Source organism: Dicentrarchus labrax, unplaced genomic scaffold, assembly GCF_905237075.1.
Source record: "Dicentrarchus labrax unplaced genomic scaffold, dlabrax2021, whole genome shotgun sequence".
Classification (NCBI taxonomy): Eukaryota; Metazoa; Chordata; class Actinopteri; family Moronidae; genus Dicentrarchus; species Dicentrarchus labrax.
Window position 1 is genome coordinate 12,850,318 of NW_026136707.1, and position 16,284 is coordinate 12,866,601.

The 16,284-nt window shown below is 40.1% G+C and overlaps 1 protein-coding gene across 4 annotated transcripts; it reads left to right on the forward strand.

The window, feature by feature from the left end:
- The first annotated feature begins 435 nt into the window (after positions 1 to 435).
- LOC127367255 (DENN domain-containing protein 3) lies at positions 436 to 16,024 on the forward strand. 4 transcript variants are annotated; one of them, XM_051406957.1, is made up of 29 exons: positions 436 to 571; positions 1,185 to 1,268; positions 2,718 to 2,880; positions 3,500 to 3,689; positions 3,816 to 3,923; positions 4,225 to 4,340; positions 4,480 to 4,604; positions 4,894 to 5,005; positions 5,273 to 5,392; positions 5,496 to 5,594; positions 6,065 to 6,184; positions 6,499 to 6,614; positions 6,831 to 6,986; positions 7,069 to 7,165; positions 7,283 to 7,386; positions 7,751 to 7,944; positions 8,106 to 8,265; positions 8,458 to 8,653; positions 8,786 to 8,954; positions 10,205 to 10,464; positions 10,571 to 10,741; positions 11,189 to 11,318; positions 11,737 to 11,844; positions 13,010 to 13,149; positions 13,711 to 13,871; positions 14,007 to 14,143; positions 14,452 to 14,570; positions 14,808 to 14,945; positions 15,293 to 16,024. In XM_051406957.1, exons 3-29 carry the CDS (start codon positions 2,797 to 2,799, stop codon positions 15,509 to 15,511), a joined length of 3,849 nt encoding a protein of 1,282 aa, XP_051262917.1. In that variant the 5' UTR covers positions 436 to 571; positions 1,185 to 1,268; positions 2,718 to 2,796; the 3' UTR covers positions 15,512 to 16,024. The 4 variants fall into 4 exon arrangements, with proteins under 4 accessions (XP_051262917.1, XP_051262916.1, XP_051262915.1 ...); XM_051406956.1 differs by lacking the exon at positions 1,185 to 1,268 and having other exon boundaries at positions 436 to 610; XM_051406955.1 differs by lacking the exon at positions 1,185 to 1,268.
- The last annotated feature ends 260 nt before the right edge of the window (positions 16,025 to 16,284 follow it).

Below are 16,284 nucleotides of genomic sequence, written 5' to 3' on the forward strand. Positions count from 1 at the left end.
CTGACTGTAATGCTCCATCCAGTCAACCACCGCCACCTTCAGGCCAGTGTGAGTTACTACAACGAGATCAAGCTATTAGCAAAGGTTAAATCCATCATGATAAATAACTTAGGCTACATGTCATTTACACACATTACAGTCCAAAGTCAGTATATACTCATACAGGCATCTCCTTTAGCTGGAAATCCAATCGGAGCATTATAATTTTATCAGACCACAGCCAATTAGTCAAATGTCACATTGATCTCAAACATATTTGAAACATTAGATCTCAAATTATGCAGGACATTGTAGAGCCTAATTGTGGTACAAGATAGAATTACTACGCCACACCTATAACAATAATATATGCATTAAATAATACTGCACCGTGCTTCCTGAAATCATCAATGCGCATGTTTGTACTTCCACACAGAGAAACAGGAAGCAGTGACAGATAGTTAACATGGGACCCGGGATGAGCGCAGTCAGTAGCGCCGCAGTTTGCTGCGCAGTTGGAGTAACTTTAGCTCTGGACCTCATGAAAGTAAAAGGGGGATGAATGAGGAGCCGCTCGGTCGTCTGTGAGGAGGTTAGTGACCTGAAAGAGAAGCCTCACCTCTAATGACAGGTTATTTATTGACTTTTAAGAGTTTTTTTTTGGGACTTACTTTAACAGCATATCGTTGACTAGCATCCTCTCACCTGTTCAGGCTTGTGACTCAGTGTCACATGCCACAGCTGCAATAAAGCACTTTTAGCTCGGTTCCTAACTTTAATTTGCTAAATGCTAAGTTATTTGCTAAACCTTTATCTTGCTCAGACCTGGCTTGTGTAGGAATATGACTGTAAAATGATATTCTGTGACCTTAATGTGTAACATTGTTGCTTTAACAGTGTGGCAGTGGTCTCACCTTGACACATTAGGTCCTGAAGGGGTGAATTAGCTCAAAGCAAGCATAGCATTACATTGATTTTCTTGTTTTGCCAGTGACCTATTTTTTAACAATGTCTTTAATATAACCGGAGCAGTCAGTATTTCATCTTCAGGTGAGGTTTATATTAGCTACACACCATTGTTGAAAGAAGTGAAAGAAAGTGAAAGAAAGTCATGTTGCTTTGCTTAAGATAGAAATGACTAAAATTGATGAAAAACTGGAAAAGTACTGTGTCTGATACAATTTTCTGGATTTGCATGGGAGCAGATCAAAGGAGTGACATGTACTGTTTCTCTGCACTCCACCACAAGCCTGTGACCATAGCCTACAGATTATTTCCATCATCTGAAGGTCAGAAATAGTTGTTTTAGGTCATGTTTCTGCTCATCGAACTTCCAGAAATGGCTCTTTTCATCTGCTTGCATTGGTGTAAATGCTTGTCTGTATGTGTTTATCCCGCTCTTCCACTCTGTTCCTTCACACTAAAAATGATCTAAAAAGACTGTGTTGTTATGGTCTAATGTGGAATTTTCCCTGTTTATCAAGGGTCACATGATTGTACTGTATATTATGACATGTCACATCCCTGGACCAATAATGAAGGGACAGCAGCAGGTCATGTGGCGTGTCCTTTTTAATGCGATATTAGTTCAGTTAGGTTGGACATCCCTGCTGCTGAAGATTAGTTATCATTTCATTTTACAGTGTAACAGTGCTACACTGTTTGACCAATGGTCAAACAATTCGTTTTTATCTGTAAAATAAGGATGAGGATAAAAACATAAATATTTAAAAATACTTTATTTCCATACCAGAACACTTAGTTATTTTTTGCAGCTCATCCTCAGTCAACAAGAGCTTAAGATGTATCTGTTTCTGCCGCTGTTTTAAGCCCATTCAATGTGGCCCAGTTGCAAATCATTTTCTCTATGTTTTTGTGTGTGTTTGCCCATCCTCCTCTGCACACATGAGCCCAATTTTCCAAGAAGAGACTAGACTAAGAAACAGGAACAGGGAAATGTGATTTAAAATAATTTGCTCTTCACTGCGGTAACTCAGCTGTACAAAAAAGGAGAACGGCCGAAAAAAAAAGGAAAAAACCGCAAAGAGGGGATTTAAAATAATGCGTCTGTCCTTTATCTCATTGTGTGGATGTGCAGTGAAAAATACTAGGAATTGATGAGTGCCAAATCAGTTTAACTAATTCAATTCTTTTCCTAAGTTGTTATTTGGATTTCTAAGAACACTTCATAGGTGCCACTGGTGCCACAGACTAAAACCCTGGACAGAAGTGTAAAAAGTAGTGCATTGCAGAATTATGCAGTATATCCCAAATTACATAGTGTTGTGCAACTCCTGTTAGGAAAATATGTGGAACATGTGATATGTGCACCATGTAATGTCAGATGTAATACAATCAAATTAAACTCAGATTCTGTGAAAGGCTTGTATCTGTAATAATTGCTGTGGTGAAAAAAAAATGCCTGACTGGGTCTTTAGAAGTTGTTGTTGATGAGAACAGCGGCAGTGATAATGAGCTGGAATGGGTCATCTACTGATCACAGGGGGTTGGCGGTTTGATCCCAACCTCCTCCTGTCCATGTGTCCAAGTGTCCTTTGGAAAGACACTTAACCCAGAGTTATTCTCAAGCCGCTGCCAAATTAAAAAAATGCGGATAATCAGATCTCCATCCCGGGTTGGGCGGGGCCCGGTTTGCTGTATGTGGAGCAGCTGAAAGAAAAAGAAACAAAACAACTCTTTTCACTCCTTTCTCTGTTTGCTTTCCCTGTTACTTTCAGTGGTTGTGGTCCAGCAGGTCTGAGTTGGCCCTTGGCCCAATTCTGCTGGTCCAACTGGGTCTCTGGGCTGGTGTCAGTGATGTCTGACCATCTGCCTCCTGTTCTGCTGGAAGCCTGTGTGGTGGTAGGAGCATCTAACGACAAACTCAGGGAGGCTGACCAGGTATTTGTCTCCAAACGCAACCCAACACACCAATCAGTTTAGTTGGACTGTTGATTTTTTTATATCATGAGATTAAGTTTAATTTACTGGTATTGTCATGATTTTTAAAAGGTTTTTGTGTGCATAGCGAATACCTATAAAATGTCACCTTTTATTACTTTTATCTTTTTATTAACCAGGCTAGTTCCACTGAGATTAAGGATTTCTTTAGTCAAGGGAGACCTAGCCAAGAAAGCAGTGCACCAATGAAAACTTTAAACTCAAAATGCCCAAAAGTAGGGTAATGTTTGAATTACGAAAAAGCTAAATGTCATCAGCAGATTCCCATGTAACATGTTTCTTTTATTATTTTAGACTCACCAAGAAAGACTAGCTTTGGCATTAAATAACTGTACAATGAGCATGGGAGAGGACACACAGCAAACATTGGTCCTGACAACAAAAATAATGCCAGAGTTTGACTTTCAGAATCAGTTCATCATTTTCCTTCTCTCTTTTATTAAATGAGCCACAGGAATATGTAGAATATGTGGAATCTGCATTATAGCATGTATCAAGGCTAATTACATTAATAAGAGATCCGCCGCCCCCAATCCTTCCCTTCCTGTCTCCCACTCAGGTCTTTAAAAATAATGGAACTCCAGAGCACCTCCTGTTGGAGCCAGAGGTACTGCATGTCCTTGCGCCTCCCTTTGTTAGCAGACTTCCAGCTGAGAGCGAAGCAGTGAAGTCACATGGTAAGAGGCGGCGTTCCTTTCTCAGGAAGAAGAGGGAGCACCCTCCTTCAGTGGCAGCAACTCCCAGCCAAGGTCTGGTTCTGGTATTTTTATCCACACAGAATGCTTTTTGGAGCCACAAACATCTTGTTTCCATTAAGGTTTCTGATTTGTCCCAGGTCTTATTTTGTCATCAGTAGTGATTTTGTATTATTTCAGTCCCTCATATTTTTGCAGGTGGAGGAGCAGACGGAAGAGGAGGAGGTGAAGATGTCATTGTTCCTAAAGACATCGACCTTATGGCTTTACCTCAACTCTGCTTCCCGGGTATTTGATATTCCCTGCCACACACAGACACATATAATGGCAGTTAAATGTCTAAATGTGACAAGTGTCCATTGAGAAAAGGTTATAGCTCCTGTAAAGAGGATAAAACATAGAATTTTTTTCCCTAATCGAGGACACTGAAATGAACAATGATCAACTCTCTGTGTCAAATCCACATTGACATGATTTCTCAACAGTTACCTATGTGTTTGTGTTGTGTAACACAAAGTTTAAATTCTTGTAATTGAATTATATCATGCCTATGTCTTAACGTGTTCTGATATTTTGTTCTTTTTACCAGATGGGCTCCAAGTAACCAAAGAACAGAAAGATGAACAGTTCCACTTCCTGGTTTTTACTGATGTCTTTGGCAACAAGACCCATGGAGTAGTAATGCAGTGTTACCGACCGATACTGGTAGGTACACAGTACTACACAAAACACCAATAGTTGAACTAAATCCCAACTGTGTTTTACTACTGCAACCAATTCTCTAACCTGATGCATTATAAAAACCTTACCTCAGCGGTCCACTGTCCTTCTGGTGTTTTTACAGGAAGGGATGTCTGTCTTAGAGAATGGAGCTGGGTCCTTCAAGTTTTCTAAACTTTTCTCTGCCTATAGTTTCTGTGTAATATCCAAGTATCCTTACTTCACTGCACTCAAAGACTGTCTGTCATGGTGAGAAACACTGTTGACTTCTTGGCTAATAGGTTTTTTACGTTAATTTTTACGTTAATGAATGCTGAATGAAAGATATACCTGTTAATAGGCTAACAGTGATGAAGGTTTAACACCTATTTTATTTTATTAACATTTGTCTGGTAACTTAATCCAAATGATGGTTATCACAAGGTTTGCAGGCATTGTTGCACTAATTGTTTGCACTAATAAATGTAATAAGAGAAAATTCTTCTCGTGTCTTTCTCGTGTCCCTGTCGCTCTCACTCTCTTTCTGTTTCTTTGTTAGTCTGTTAATCCAGCTGAGAACTTGTCGTTTATCAGACATGGAGGGCAAAGTGAAGGAATTTGCAGCCAAACTGGCACTGGTGCCTATCCCGCCCCCTGGACAGCTGCATTTGGTGTGTGTGTGGAATATTTTACACTAGTTTTGTAGCCAAACTGCAGTTATATGATGATCCATTCACTCTATTGTTGTCCAAAATATTTACATTCATAATAATCACAAGCCAGGAGTTGCCAGGATCATATTGCTGATACAAAAGACTAAGTAGTAGCATACTCGTGTACGTTTTGTACATATATTCACTTCCTCTGCATCGTCTGACTGTGATGCAGCCAGACCGAAGTTGTAAGAACACAAACTATATCACTCTGTATGTTTGCAGATGTTTACTTTGCGTCCTCTGACCATTGTATTACCATCCAGAGAAGACAAAGACCACCCAGCTATAGATTTAGACCTCCATCTGCCTTTCTTCTGCTTCAGGCCACAGCAACTACTGCAGGTATTACACACACCTGTTGTGTTAATGTTAGTGAAACAGGACGAAGCTCACATTAACTTTAATGTCTCTTTCTCTGTACGTTCTTCTGTCCCTGTCTCTGTAGGTGCTCTCTTGTCTCCTGCAGGAACAGCGGGTGGTGTTATTTTCTGCTGATTGGGCCAGACTTACACTGGTGGCAGAGAGCTTGCTGCTTTTTTTGCAGGTAAGTCGAAAATATCTGCAAAGGGCACAGTTGTGTTAAATTTGATCTTGATTTTTATTGAATTTAACTCATAACTATTATATCAGAATGACTTTTCAATTAAATGTTACAGAGACCCAACAATTCCCACCATGAACAAGCACTTTGGAGAGAGGGGGTAGAGGGGGGAGGGCTAACTATAAGCTTTGACACAGAAGAACATCTTAAGCCTGCTCTTAAAAGTGGAGAGGGTGTCTGCCTCCTGAACTGAAAACTGAAACTGAACTGTTTCCAAAGGAGAGGAGCCTGGTAGCTAAAGGCTCTGGCTCTCTTTTCCTAGTTTCTGTCAGTGCATGTACCGTATCATTCTTGATCAACTGCATAGTTGCTGCTCATTGAAAGCTGTTGAATCCTCCATAATACTTTAATTAAGATGTCCATCCTTTAATCTATGATCCATTACTTTATCCATCCTCCCTTATGTCTTCCAGCCTCTGTCATGGCAGCAGCCATATGTTCCTGTCCTGGCTAGAGGCATGTTGGACTTTCTCATGGCTCCTACTGCCTTCCTGATGGGCTGCCACGTCAACCATTTTGAAGAGGTTGCTGCTGTAAGTACACAGTACAGGACACTTTTTTGTGATCAAAGATTTTAGAAAAAGGTTGACGTGGAAAATGAAAAGAATAATGCAAATACTTATACTTAATAATTATATTTACTGTATCTGAATAAATGTAAATGCAAGATGTTTTTTATCTACAGGAGGTTGAGATACAGTTTTACAGTGAATATATATATATATATATATATATATATATATATATATATATATATATATATATATATATATATATAGATACTAAAACTTTAACTTAGTGCACTAGGAGGAGAGATTTATTTTACTCTTGATCTTCCTTCATCCAGGAAACGGATGATCTGATCCTAATCAACATTGATAATGGAAGTGTTTCCACTTCTTGTTCTGAGACTATTGACCTACCAGAGATTCCCCCGGCTTCTGCAGACTGCTTCATACAGAGGTAATCATTGTAATGCTAATAGTAATACAGCTACTGCTCATTTCTAGTACTACTATACAAACAAACAAACAAACCACAAAAGCAGCATATGGATTTGGACTTGGATTGTAGATGGACAACTTTACTGATACAGTAACTTTTCCAAAATTTCTGAAGAGATATGAATATGTTTCTGTTTTTGTTTTTTTTTTTTACAGTATGAGTGTGTTTTTGCAGGTGTCAGTCCCTGAAGATACATTTTGACCTGTATCAGTGCCACCATGCAAGCTGCACTGACATCAGTGAGCAGCGGGCACAGAGAAGAGCATGGCAACAAAACCTCAACCACGACATCCAGAGGATCACACTGGAACTGATTGTCAACATATTCAGGTTCTTTGTATACTGAGATCTAATGGGATGGTCCTCCTAAAAATATAGATTTTGTTAATTTATACATGTATGTATATAACAGGGATGTTAGCAGTCATCTGAACTATGAACATCGAGTTTTTAACAGTGAGGAATTCCTGAAAACCAGAGAGCCAGATGAACAGCTTTTTTACAAGAAGGTAAATACTAACTTGGTAAAACAAGTGATATTTTTTCTATTCTTTTAACTTGAATGGCTGACAAATTGGGATGCTGGGCCAGGTGCTCATCTTCAAATTAACACGGCTGGTTTACAGGTATTGGAGACACACATCTTCCACTTCTTCCTCAAGGATCGTCTCAACAGGAAAATGGACAACTTTGCTCGACTGGAACTCAGCACTCGTTCAGAAATGCAGAAGTGAGTTATTAGATCTAAAAAGACTCTGATGAGCCACAACTGATGATATTCATAAAGTTCACCACTTTTGCGTGTCCTCTAATTGGTATAAATAGGGACAAAAGCACAACCTAATGTATCATTAATAGGCGTGAACACAAATACCTGATCACATTGCAGGTACAGCCACTAACTGAATATACTGGGCCAGTCGAACAGCACATATGTTTATATTAACTGACAACATTTTGATATCCGCAGCTGAGGCGTGGTACCAAATAACAACTGCACTCTCCCCTAACTTTATGAAAAAATACAAATCTATATCTTCTTGTGGTGTTCAAGCATCTCCTGCCAAGCATGGTTTCTATCACGTGTCATGTAGGATGAAGGCTACAGTCAAAGTCCCACACAGACCCACCATACAGGAGATTCAAGACCGGAGAAAGAGCTCTATTTCAGAGAGCAGGCTAGAGCGGAGCAAGAGATTGGGGATGAGCCTCCCAAACCTTCGAGATAACCAAACTATCAGCTTCCAAAGAAACACACCTTTGACCAGGATCATCTTGCCTGACCATGGTGAGACCAGAGAGGATTTTTAGGCACTACAGAGGCAAAACTGTCAAGATATAGACAAAGTAGCTGGAAGAGATTAAACTTTTCTCTGTTTGTCTCCCCTTCTTGCCTTGGCCTTATCCTCCCTTCTCCCTCCCTGCACTTCATATCTCTTTGTCTACTAGCACTGAGAACTACTCCTAAGCCAGTAAGAGTGTTTCAGCTCCCAGATTTCCCAGTCTCTCTGTCCTTTCACTCTATTCAAAGTTATTACAGTGAGCTGATCCAGCAGCTTGGCAAGGCCATCTTCTCTGTCCAAAACGAGAAACCTACTCTGCTGGCCAGGTATTGTGTTTTTATTATTCTTTTCTCTTTCCATCCTCTGGTCTGGTAGCATTTGTAGTAAATTTTTTTCACTTTTAGTTGTTTACCCCCCTCCATTCCTCTTGTTATTGATCTTCTTTATTCCTCTAAAAACATGTTTGTGTCGGTGCTGACTCCAAAGACTTGAGTCATTTAATAATTTTCCCCCTGCAGATTTTACTACTTGCGTGGTTTTATCAACACATTGTGTTTGCGCCGGCTGGACGCTCTGGGTGATTTCCAGAACCTCTACAAGACGGACACCGCCATCTTCCCCACACAGCTGGTGACATGGCTCGTGGACTCACTGCACCGAGACGAGAGACAGCAAGCTGACAGACGACCTGAACTTAAGAGACTCATCCTGAAGGTCAGTCGGTTAAACAATCCTTATTCCCATCTTGTATAAGTGGTGGTTGAAGGGGAAATCTCAATTATTATAGGGAGTGTGTTTGGTGAAAGTCTGCCTCTTGGTGGTATTGTCTTTTTTCTCATTTATTAGGTGAAGGCAGAGAACGAGAAGTCACTGGTGCAGCCTGATGACCATGTCAAGAAGTTTGTGCTTCCCCGAGAAAATCTGCATCAGGAAGAGTTTGTGCGTTGCGTGCAGGAGTGCCGGATTGTTAAGGATGTAGCAACCATACACCGTTTATTTGATGCTCTCACTTACGGTAAGCGAAGACAGGGAAGTTGATGTAGTTTAGAGATCGGTTTTAAATTGTATAGAAATTAGCAATGTGAAACCCCGGACTTAGAAGTGCCATGTTGTTGATTAGATGTGCTCTGAGCTGACATAGTGGACACAGCAGTGATTATACAGTAATTATTTTCTCCACCAGCACTGCAAAAAAATGTCTGAATCGGTTTAATCACTTGTTGCTGACATTATGGAATCAAATGATCTGTTAGACTCTTTTAATGCTCTGTAAGTGTGAAGTACAGTCTGTACGGCACATTCTCAATCACTCTCTCACACACACACACACACACACACACACAGATTGTAAAATGAACCATGCCACACATAAATGCAAAGCCAGTGTCCAACTGAAGTGAAGAAAACAGCTATGTAGTAAAAACTTGAGTAAACTTAAAACTTTAGAATGACCACATGGGGCTATTAGTACCTGGACACTGTTCTCTCTCTCAACTTTGAGCGTTTTAGAGTCTTTTCAGTCTGTTGTTTTGGTTTTACAACCTGCAGTTTTTCTGTTGTGTTTGCGCTCATCAGTGTTGTTTTTGACTGCACCAGGCAACTGTTTTGGTGAAGAGATGGCAGAAAGAGACAGATATTTTCCTCAGGAAATGCAGCTAATAGTTAGATAATTAGATAAATAGATAATTTGCATTGGGTATCAGAACAAAATGATCAACTCTCAGATGTGTAAATCTAATGAATGGTTTTTAGTCATCATGAGATATAAGATAAGAAACTTTTTCTGATTTTCAGAGGGACATAACGTATTCCAGATTTATAGTTAGTAAGTCAAATAAAGTCTTAGTTTAGAGCAGCAGAAAACATGAGAAAGAAAGAAGTGATGTCATGTGACAAGGGTCATGAAATGGATTCAGACTTAATTGTTTGTTTTGTTTCTCAACATGGTTTTCCCCGTCTTTGTTTTTATTTTTATCGCACGTGAAAAGACAATCATGCATGGACAGATGGGATAAAAAAAACAAATAGCTTGGCTTGTAATTGTCGTGTCAGTCATTGACGTGTCATTTAGTAACACTTTAGAACAATACGCATCTATATCTGCGATTAAATGTGCAGCTAATTTAATCCATTTGTGTCAGTGGGTTTATGTACATGTTTTTAGCTTATATTGATACGTGTTTCTGCCCCTCAATGTGTCTTTGTCTTGCATATGTTTGTCTGTCTGCTTGCACCTGTCTGCATACCTCTCTCTCTATGTCCCAGGCCAGCCAAAGCAGGTGGACCCCGACCTCTTCAGAGACTTCTACACCTTCTGGAAGGAGACAGAGGCCGAGGCACAAGACGTCAACTTGCCCTCTGGGGTCATAGACCATCTTGACAATAGCGAGTGTGTCTACAAGTTGTCATCGTGTGTCAAGACCTCCCACGGCGTGGGGAAAATCGCCATGACACAGAAACGTCTATTCTTGCTTACCGAGGGACGACCGGGCTTTCTGGAAATCACAAAGTTCAGAGACATACAGGTCAAGTGTCTTTAACACCTATTCTGTGAATGATATTGTCTTTGGAGTCTTAATTCATAACACTGCACTCTTATTTCAACAAATAACTCCCCCCATATCTGTACAGGAGGTGAAGATTGCCTCAGCTCCCTTTCTACTTGTTCGTATTCCTTCCCTTCGTATCCAGACCTCCAGCAGGTCTGAGGTGTTTGAGGCCAACCTGAAGACAGAGACTGAACTCTGGAACCTTGTGGTGAAAGAGATGTGGGCCGGACGCAAGATGGCCGACCAACACAAGGTACAACAATGTCTGCAAAGTGATCCTGAAATATATATTTTTTATTATATTTCATATATAATATTACACAGAACAGGTTAATACACTACTTAAATAATAACCTCCCAATTCTTAAATGCAAGATCCACCATGACAACACTGACCCACCGTGTACATTCACTGGTCAGATTTGTACAGTGGTGAACTGTGACTTTGCCAGAGCCAACCAGAGCTTACACCAAAACAGGAAATGCCATCTAGAGTTTGTCTCTTATATTGGGCTCTAATTACAGTGAACGAGTGACAGAGCCTGAGCCTGTAGCATAATATGACCACTATAGCAGTGATTTAGTGACTTTTTTGACAATGTCAAGGTCAAGGTCAATATCCAGTGTGTTGTTTTGTTTACTCCCTTGTATTAATGTACTAACATTTTTTTAACATATGGTTTATTTATTGTCTCTTTAGGACCCTCAGTACATGACTCAGGCTCTGACCAATGTCATGTTAATGGACGCTGTCATGGCCTGCCTGCACACCCAGAGGCCCGTCATTGCTGCCTCAATGCTGGCTTACTTTGACAAGATCAAACATGAAGGTCTGGGGTCACTCTTTTTCGGCTTCTTGTTCTTTTTTTTCTTCTTTCTTTTCACACAAATAAAGAGGATCATTTTGCTTGCTTCATTGTGGATATTAATCTAATAGTTACTGGGTTAATCATTAGGTCTGTAAAATGGCAGAAAGTATAGGGTAGATATAAAACAGTATCAAATATATTCAGTTTACTAACTCATAATACAAAGAAAATCATCAATTCTCACCATTTTAGAAGTTGGAAGGAATTCATGCTTAATAAATGACTTATTATTGATTATCAAAATGCATGCCAGATAATTTTCTGTTGAACTATTCTATGAATCAGCTAATCATGTTAACTCTAATTCTCTGTTTCTTTCTCATGTCTCTCCGGGCTCTCTTCATACTCCTCTCTATTCATTGTGTTTGTCTCTGACCAGTGCCCATGATGGTGCCTAAAACTACCTCAGAGACTTTAAAACACAAGATCAACCCATCACTGGACCTGGCTGAACCTCAGACTGTGCATGTGCTGCTATACACACCAGGTACAAAATGGATCAGTTTACAGCGTGTGTGATTATTTGTTGACTGCTCATTCTTAATACCCTAGTTTCTGACCATATCCCTAGTTGTATTACGCTAACTGACCTTTACTCTTCACAGCGTGAAACTTTCTGTCTATTGATAATTAGTTCATGTGTTTCATGGTAGTCAGTGTTCACACACTGAACCCCTGTCTGAGCTGAGAGTTTATCATGTGCCTCGCATTTTCTGTAAGCTTTATTCTCTCCGTTTAATTTAATGTATAGCTGTATGTCTGCTGTACACTGATTGTCACAAGACACTCGCTGTCAAGTGGTGGTAAGTTGTCCTGATGAGCAGGTCCGACAGGACAAAAAAAACGACATTTTCAGCATTATTTCCTGTAGTCATTTGTTCCTGTTCTGTTTCTGTGCATAAATCTGCACGTAGGTATCAAAACAGCAAATCTAGACTATTGTTTCCCTGCTTGATTGGCTAAATCATTTAGGTTTACATGTGCCAGCGTGAGGGCCTAATGTTTAAATGCATCTGAAAGCTTGTGTGCACATGTATATTTTGTAAATAGTTGTATGGCAACAGATGCTTCAGTGAAACCTGTCTACATAACCCCATTAGTCTTGCTGTGCTGCATATTAGCAGGCAGGATAATAGCTGGCTTGTTACTCTCTCATTTGTTTACAATGTGACAGAGAACAAGAGCTGGAGGCGAGGCTGCTGATCTGGTTTGAAGAGATCACTGAGTATACAGCAGATAAACAAGATTTTAAGAATTGATATAGGTTAGAGGCAACACACCAAAGGAGTGGCTAAAGTATGCTGTGACATAGTGTGTGTATTGATTTGTTATTTATTTCTATCCAGTAACTATGGTAATTTATAATCAGTTTATCGGGATATTGGAAAAATATAAAATGCAAATTACTTGTTAAGTGTTAACTACCTAATTGTAGTCCTTTCAATTTCTGTATTGCCATTTCCACTGAAGACATTTATGAACAGTGTGGCCCTGTCTGTAAAAATCAGTAGCAAGTGGAGGTTCTTATTTTCATGGTGGTAGTGTTTCCTACACACTAAACCACCCTGCTGAGCAATATGCTTTTATTTCATGCAGTCAGCTCTCATAATTCACTGGTTCACTGCTCTCTCACCCTTTGTCTCTTTCTCCAGGTCAGTTGACCAGCAATAACTCGGAGGGTGAGATGAACCCGAAACTGTGGGTGGCTCTCAGTGGGGGCAAAGTGGTTGTGTTTGATGCAGCTAGCTGGTCCATGCTACAGGATTGCATCCAGGTCGGAGAGTCGCAGCTGGTGAGAGCAGACATGCTGTACTCTATTGCTAGGAGTAATGTTTATTTAAAGAGTAACTCCACCAATTTTACACATTTGTTTAAAGGTCTTCGAGTACATGTGTGAAAAGTGAAAAGTTTTAGCATTGGTTTGGACTGAAGACATGTCTGTAAATAAAAAAAATCAGGAGTTAGAAAGAAGTGAGTTTACCAGACCTCTGTACTAGCATAACACACCTGAATCTCCGATTGTTGGCAGTTGAGTTGCATCGGGGGTAATGATACACGTAGCGGCTTTAATAGAGTTTTATTTAAACTTAATATTGTTTAGATGTTCGTTATGTTTTAATTTAATCCATTAATGAAATTATTTGTAACGCTTTGTTTGTTACATTGTGCTGTTTTTGTGCTGGAATCGTTATAACCTCTGTAGTTGATGGAAACAATTGCACATGCTGTACATTTATACGGTTTATTTACAGACGTACAATATATAAATTATACTACTAATTATGCTGTCATTGAGTCATTTAGCCTGCTGTTTTCAAAAGGAATTGAAACTAAGATCCCTTCTTCTATGCAGAACTGCATGCTGGGATTGATCCAGGAGCAGGTGTGGATTGGCTCTCAGGACTCCGTAATCTACATAATTGACACTCACAGCATGTCCTGCAACAAACAGCTGACTGAACACAGACATGAAGTGACCGGACTCACAGTGGACACCAGAGATCAACACAGCAGGTAGAGATGTGTTGTTCATCAGGTTAAATATTAAAAGCAGTCTTATAAAAGTGAGTCTAAAAGTACAGATTGACTTGTTGCAGCGCTGTAAAGGTTTGTGACGTTTAATCAGTCTTTTCAAACTGTCTTTCACAGCCAGCAGACATACTCCTGCAGCTGTGATGGGACTATTCTGCAGTGGGACTCAGCCAGTCTCAAAGTGAAGCGACAGTTCTACCTCAACTGTGACCGTCTCTCCTCCATACAGATCCATTATGGCACACTGTGGTGCTGTAAGTGTACACATTTACCTTTGCTTGCTACTCTTAAACAGTTGTTTTTGCTAATTTCATGCACAAACACTCCAGTGGCATTTAGTGTATGCTGGTAGCTCCCGATGACTGAATGTACCTGAGTCTTCCAATGTGGATTTTAATTCCTTTTTACTGTCACATATATCCACATTTTATAATATAAACTATATGCAACTGTAAGATCTACTGTGTATTCCTTTCTGGACATGCCTGAACTCAATCAATAGCGTCTACACATTGAAAGACCCTGATGATGATTTGTTGAACAGACATGCATGTATGTGCAGGTTGTGGTGACAGCATTGTGGAACTGAAAAAGAGCGGGACGCCACAAAGAAGGATGGTACTTCCTGATGACCTACAGAGCATGCCTAGTAGCTTCAGCAGCTTCATTGTCTTCCCAGAGGTGATTTTGCAATCCTCAGCTATTATGTCTATCAATTAGGGAAGTTAGCAGCCATTTGGTGATTTAGCAAGTCAGTTATTTGGTCTGCTGTTCATAAAAACATGTTCATAGGATAAGGAGTCACCGCAACTACTACTATAAGTATTTTACCAACAACTTTTCCCAACACACAGATATGCAAATACAACCGCACTGTATTTCCTTTGGCTTAGTCTAGTTTTTGTGTGTCTGTTCCAGCGAGGTCAGCTATGGACGGGCTGTGCAGAGTCAGGGGAACTATGTCTCTGGCACACTAACAACCACAGACATCCATCAAAAAGAATCTCTCTGCCTGGCAGTTCAGGAGTCACCTGTATGATACGAGTCAAGGACCAGGTGAGCTAAAGCACGTGTCAGGTGGCAGAATATGTGACATGTAATGTGTGTTGAACACTAACACCAGTTTCTTGTGGTTCATGGGAACACGAAGCACGCATTGCTTATTGAGGAAGTTGAGTTGAAGATTACAAACATGCATATTGGAAAGTATGATTCTGTTAGGCAACTTATGAATACTTCAAACTGTGTTTTGTACTGCACTATGTTACCTGTACTTTTGTCAAGTGGTCATGAATTTTTAGGTCATGTTAGGTTTTTTTGGTCTCTATCTGTGTCTTTTTTCTCCACTTTAATCATCACTTATCCACTGCTACCTTGCCTTGATGCCCCCTCCTCCTCCTCAGATCTGGGTGGGCTGTCGTGGACGAAGCGGTGTCGGGGGTCAGTGTGATGGTCAGCTGAAGAGTCAGGTGTTGGTGATGGACCCAGAGAGCCACACTGTGGCAAAGGAGTTACAGGCCCATTCGGACAGCATCCAGACGCTCTGCTCTGCTGAGGATCGCTACGTCCTGAGCGGCTCTGCACGCCATGATGGCAAGATTGCTATCTGGAAAGTCGAGTAGACACCACAGACTGTGAAAGCACAAGTAAAGTAGGAGTGGAGCATGTGGGAGAAAAAAATGCACTTGTGAGGACATACATGAAATGTTTTCCTGTGATAAAAAAGACCACCTTGTGGGAGGTTGTGAGGTTTTTTTCTTTCTTTCTGGTCGAGCATATTTAAATGGTAATTGATATTTTTTCTGCTGGTAAAATCACAAAATGGCGAGAGCCCTTAAAAATGACATTTTGAGACTTTTATGGAAGAGAGAGCCCTTAAAGTAAATATATGTATGTGACAGAGATTTGGTTTCTGACACTGGTCCTCAACTGTGAAGAGCAGCTCTTTTTCTTGGAAACAAACCTTCTATGCACATGCAATGTGAAAAAGGTAAAGTCTTTGCCTTCTGTATGTTGTTTTAAAAACTTAATTTAGTCTACATGTCAGCAGCTGTAAGATATTGAAATGCCACAATACCATCATCGTCATTCATGTTTTGTTATCAAGCATTTCTAATAAATTTAATTTTCAGTTATTATCATGAAGTTTGTTGGTCTGGCAGCCCAGTAAAAAAAAGCGATAGTGTTTTTACCGCCTCATTTCATTAAAATCAAGGGGAATCCTAGAATAATTACATAGAAATAGCCCATCTTCTCGCTGGTGGTCTCGTTTGCTTTGGTAGGTCACAGAAACATCAGTTATACATTTAGACTGTTTTATAACCAGTTAAAAACTCCTTGTAGTAGGTTTCTTCAAAGGATTGTTTGAGCAATGCTTGGGTGTAATTATTGACTG